The sequence below is a fragment of the Mustela erminea genome, chromosome 10 (assembly GCF_009829155.1).
Source record: "Mustela erminea isolate mMusErm1 chromosome 10, mMusErm1.Pri, whole genome shotgun sequence".
NCBI lineage: Eukaryota > Metazoa > Chordata > Mammalia > Carnivora > Mustelidae > Mustela > Mustela erminea.
The window spans coordinates 96,862,542-96,867,925 of NC_045623.1; the positions used below are offsets into that span (position 1 = coordinate 96,862,542).

General features: G+C 61.8%; 1 protein-coding gene across 1 annotated transcript; it reads right to left on the reverse strand.

The window, feature by feature from the left end:
* Positions 1-1,409: 1,409 nt before the first annotated feature.
* KLHDC7A (kelch domain containing 7A) lies at positions 1,410-5,039 on the reverse strand. Its single transcript, XM_032302688.1, has one exon. The coding sequence runs from the start codon at positions 4,707-4,709 to the stop codon at positions 2,319-2,321; it is 2,391 nt and encodes a 796-aa protein (XP_032158579.1). The 5' UTR covers positions 4,710-5,039; the 3' UTR covers positions 1,410-2,318.
* Positions 5,040-5,384: the final 345 nt, after the last annotated feature.

Below are 5,384 nucleotides of genomic sequence, written 5' to 3' on the forward strand. Positions count from 1 at the left end.
TATGTTCTGAGAACACCCAGGTGGTCTTTGCAGGCTCCCTGAACGGCCCTGCTCTATCAGGATGGTCTTGACCACTTAGTTCCCTCAGGCTAGCTCTGGAGACCCAGGCTGGTGATGAGAAACGCACCAGCTCTCGCTGATCAGGGATAATGGCCTAGAGCCCGGTGTTGACCCCTTTCTGGGGCTCAATAGGATAAGGCGATCAATTAGTGATGTCTGCACGGGTAGATGAGAAGGGCCCCTTTTATTTCCCATCTCAGCTCTCCCTTCATCATGAAGATTGCACCAGCTCTCAGTCCAGCAGTGGGTCAGGAAAAAACTGCTGTTTCCCTAGTCCTGACCATGAGAACATGCCCCAGGCAATAGGGCTCTGAAATGTTCCTAGTGCAAGCTCCACCCTGGGCTTGGAGCTCTCCCCCGTGGTCTCCTTGCTTGGTTGTGGTCTAGTTGTTGCCCGGCTTCTTGGTGGAAGCCTACCCTTGGGGGCTGGATCAGGCTCCATATGCCCCTAGCTCCCAGATGGGGTTCGCCTTCCAAGCAACCCCCAGCCTGCCATCATGATGCCCATGCCATAACCCAGTCATGTCACTGAGTTACCCCCACTTCCCCTCCACCCCGGGGGTCCTTTGGATAATCATGTTTGAGTGTTGGCTCTGAGCTTGAGCATGGCCTTGGCAGGGAATGGGGGAGGTCACCAGACTCCAAGTTAGGAATAGACGAGGCAGCCTCACCTTCCAGGCCCTAGAATGGGGACAGTGGTTTTGAGGGGCCTAGTTCTCATCTCCATGCCAACCTCCCTGTTATTCCTTGTTCTATCGTGCATTTCCCAGGAAGACTCTGGTTGATCCCTAGCAGCTGCAGTGAACACGAGCTCCTGTCCAGACCCCGAGGGGAATTTCGGGTGGACTTTCTCCGGGAGTTCTCATTTCTCTGGCAGAGAAGGCCCTGAACTATCCTTCCCATTTTCAACATGGGAACGCTGAAATCCAAAGCATCCTCAGGTCCCCACTTGTCAGGCCTGCCCTCCTGCATCCCCATTTCTACCTCTTTTCTCTAGGCTGCTTGTCACTTTAGAAGGGATTCCTGCTGCCCTGGCTTCCGGCTGGCCCCGGGAGCATCACTGCCTTTCCCTCTGTGTATGCATCATCCTCAGCGAGAGAATGGGCCTGCCACAATAGATTGGATCCCTCCCCTCCAAAGAGGAATGGGCAACTTCCTAAGGTTGGAGGGTCTCTGCGCTGTCCACATTTACCGACCCTGATGTGAGAGGATTTCCCAGGGTCCTGATGTGACATTAGACTTTTCTAGTTCCTCAGCACCATCATGGACCCGCCCCTCACTCCTCTCCTGCCTGACCAGGCAGACCAGATGACCACGAGCACAGGGAGGAGAAATTATGCCAAAATCTCTCAACAGTCCAGGAGGGGTGCCTGGCAGTGGCTGTCCCTGCTCCCTGAGGTGAGGGCTGTGTTGTTTGGACAGCTGTATCGTGCAGGCTCTGAGCTGTGGGGAATGGTCAGTGGTCAGTTAGCAATGGGCCCAAGCAATGTCCCAGGCAGACAGGTGCTGACAGATCACATCTTCTCTTCTCCCTCCCGAGACCTCAGATGTGGGACCACTGGCATCCTTAGTGGACCACTACAGGATGACGGTTTTTGAATGGCTCCTAATTGGAGGCTTCTCCTCCTAGTATGCTAGGATTCTAGGTAATGAGAAAAAGTGCAGCGGGTAATGGTCAGTTTTCTCTGGAGGCAAGAGTCCCATGGGCAGCTCCGACTGTCGCTGATCTACTTCTCCAACCATCTCTCCTCTGGCCAAGCCCCGGCGGGCTCCCCAGGGCTCTCCGCACAGCCCAAACCACCTTCCTGTGTGTCCCAGGTGTTTCTGGGAGCCCCTGGAGGTAGGGGCTCAGTGGCCCGTGTTTAGGAAGGGACTCTCGTTTCTCATAGCGAGCTGGGCCATGTCCAGCAAGGTCGGTTTGAGGGGCTATTGGGGGTCAACCGCAGGAGCTCATGGTTGGGATGAGGCTATGCCCCTGAACTTTGGCAGGGTCCTGACATCCCTTCTGCCAAGAATTCAGATTTGAAGCACTCGTCCCTGCACACGTGGCTGCCCGGTCCCTGATTCTAGCTCAGCATCCCACTGCCAGCAGAGCCGCATCCCAGGGCCCCCCACAGCCAGCAGAGCAGGGTGGCTTAGAATCCACCCCTCGCTGGCCAAATGCCCGAGCTGCCTGCACTCCCAGAAATGGCTCACAGAGTGGTGGGTAGGGAGTGCTTGTCGCTTCCCAGTTTTGCAGCAGTCTGGTAGAGGGGTAGCTAGACCCTGGTCTGAGGCACCTCGGGGATAGGCAGGGTCAGGACGGTGGGCAGGAGGGTGCCCCGCGGCGAGGGGAAGCTCTGCAGCTCCTTGGGCACAAACCTGGGCGAGATGTGGTCGGCCAGGAAGCACAGCATGCGCCGGCGGCCCACGCAGTAGACGAGGTCGCCCACCACGGCGCACTGGAAGGCATCCGGGTAGGGTGTCCGGTACGCGGCACACTCGTACCAGAGGCGGGCGCTGGCACTGCAGCGGTACACGCTGATGCCCAGGCTGCGATCGAGGTCAAAACGGTAGAGGAAGCCGTTGACTGCCACCATCTCGGCTGTGCGATCCTTGCCGCCCCCCGTGGCGCCCGCCTGCCAGCGCTGCTCCCGGGCTGAGAAGCGGAGCAGCAGGTAGCGCAGGGTGCCGCCCGTGACGAAGATGTCCCCTGCGCATGCCGTGGCGGTGTGTGCCAGGGCAAAGGTGTCGTTGGGGAGCGGGGGGACGAAGGTCCAGCGGTCCAGGCGGGGGTCGTAGCGTTCCACCGTGTTCAGACACTCCCCCCCGATGGCGTACAGGTGGCCGTCCAGGGCCACCAGCCGGCAGTGTGGCCGGGGCTGGTTGAGCGGGCACACCTCGCTCCAGATCGCTGTCAGCGGGTTGTAGCAGAAGACGCGGTTGGAGGGCTGGCTCCCGGACCCCTGGCAGCCGGACACCACGAAGAGGTAATTGAAGAGACTGCAGAGGGCACAGCCTCGGGACACGGCCTCGGGGGGCAGACAGGCCAGAGGGTGCCAGACATCCCGCTCATCATCATAGCAATGGAGACTGCCAGAGCCCTCCTGGGGGCACACATCGGCGACCACCAGGTGCTTGCGGCCCCGCAGCCGGCGCCCGAGGATCAGCTCCCGCTCAGTGCCGTTCAGGCACCCGTAGACGTCTGGGCTGCGCAGGACCTGGAGATAGTTGTCACTCATCACCTTGTAGGCTGCCTCCTGCAGCGCCTCTAGCTTCTGCCTCTTGGCCAAGGTCAGTACCTGGTAGCAGTTGCCCAGATCCAGGTGGACGTTGGGGGTGGAGCCAGGGGCCAGCGGGAGGTGGACGAAATTGGTCCTCGCCACCAGCTGCACGTGGGGCTCCCCACCGCTTCCGGCTGAGTTGGACCCCGGAGAAGCCCGGGGTAGGGGGAGGCCGGGCAAGGCTCTCCCGTCAGGGCAGGATGGAGTGGGGGCCCCAAAACCACTGAGCTGCAGCTGGAGCTCTGGGTTCTCCAGGATCTGGAGGAGGCTGTCCTTCCTGCTGAAGCCTTGCATAGAGGGCGGTGGCGCGGGCTGGGAGGATCCGGGTGATTCTGCTCCACCTTCCCGGTCAGCGGCATGGCTCCCTGAAGCTGCCCCTGCTCCCGGGGGTCCTGGTAGTGGCATGAGGGGTGGGGCCTCAGCCAGGGCAGCTGTTCTGCCGGCCAGCCTGCCCTTGGAGGTGGCCTGCGAGGTGGATTCCACATAGTAATCATACACCTTGCCCTTCAGCCTGGGCCCGACCCCCTCCACCTTCTCCTGCAGGAAATTCTCCTCCACACGCACCCGGGCCACCGACGCGTAGGTGTAGGAGGCGCTGGTGTTTCCCTCTTGCTGACGCACGGTCAGGCCCATGTCTGCAGCGGCCTGGAGGGCCCTGGCCTCCTCCCTGTGGTGCCACGCTCCCGAGGCTCGGGTGAAGACCCAGCTCTTGCTCGTGTAACTCTGGCCTTCCACGTGGGCTATCCAGGTGGTGGGGGTGGCTTCCTGCTCCAGGGGATGCCCCGGGAACCTACCATCCAGCCACAGGGCAGGCTCACTGCCCACACCGCCCCCATCCCCCGTGGTGAGGCCAGGGCGGGAGCTTTGGGACTCACTGCCCAGATGGGGGTGGGGGGGCAGCTCAGGCTCACCGCCAGCAGCTGTTCCGGCTTCCCGGCCACTGTGGCGAGGAGGCCCCAGCTCAGAGTCTGGGCGCTGCCCATCACCTTCCTCACCAGCGCCTTTCTCCTCCGGCTCCTGAGCCTCGTGGGCTTCTGAGTCTTCTGGAGAGGGTTCTGTGGCCAGGACTTGGGAGTTCCCCTGATTCTCCCAGCCACGGCCTGGCTCCTCTCTGGTCCCCTTGCTTCCCCTCCGGTGTCTCAGCGCCCAGTGCGGTGCCCTGGGAGCAGCCTTCTGGACCGCAGGCTGCCCGGAGCCCTCGGCTTCCTCATTGGCCTCGGCCTTGGCGTTCCTGCCCCTCAGTGGGGCCTGGCTGGGCCTCGACTTGTACAGCCGGTAGGCCACGGTCAGCAGGAGCAGGGCAGCGGCGGACAGCACCACCTTGCCTGCCAGCTGCATGTCCAAATGCCAGTCCTGGGGCTCCGCTCCTCCTCTTCCGGGGAGCATGCTTCCCAAAGCCGACCTGGGGCTGGAGAATGTCAAGAATCCGATTAATGATTGCCCAATAGGGGCCGGTTCCTGCTTCCAGCGGGGTGAGCTGGAGGGGGGTTCTGGGCTGGCTCTGACCAGCCAGTGGCCGGTCAGCGGGGGAGAGTGGGAGCCAAGGTGACCTTGAGCTGGCAGACAGTGGCCACAGGGGCTCAGGGCCAGCAGATCTCGGCGCTGGCCTCCTTGGATCCTTCGACGCTTTTCCTGGGGGTGGGAGTGGGGGTTGTGCCCCAGGGCTGAGCTTGTGATCAGCCACCCGAGCCAGCAGCCGCTGGAGGATGTTAGGAGTGTCCAGCTCGCACACAAAGAGGGAGGAAGCTCTCTTGACCCAAGAGTCACCCGATGCCAGGAAACGCACGGGGTTGGTTATTACATGTGTGTGTTTTATTTTCTCTCTTGCAAATCCACCGGGCTAGGAGGGTTGGGTGTGGTGAGTTGGGAGACAGGTGGAGCCGAGGCAGGTGTGGCCCGAGGGCCTCCCTGTCTGCTTCCTTCCTGACGGGGTCTGCCGGTCCCGGAGGTGAGGTCCGCAAGTAGCTGCGGGGAAGGCTGAGCCCGGGACTGCAGCCAAGCCACCGACGCAGCTTTGAATGCCTCTGCCCTCCTTCTGGGGCGCCTGAGGGCAGATGGGGA

Coding starts and splice junctions, on each gene's coding strand:
- KLHDC7A (XM_032302688.1), bottom strand. CDS start 4,709: ATGCTCCCCGGAAGAGGAGGAGCGGAGCCCCAGGACTGGCATTTGGAC.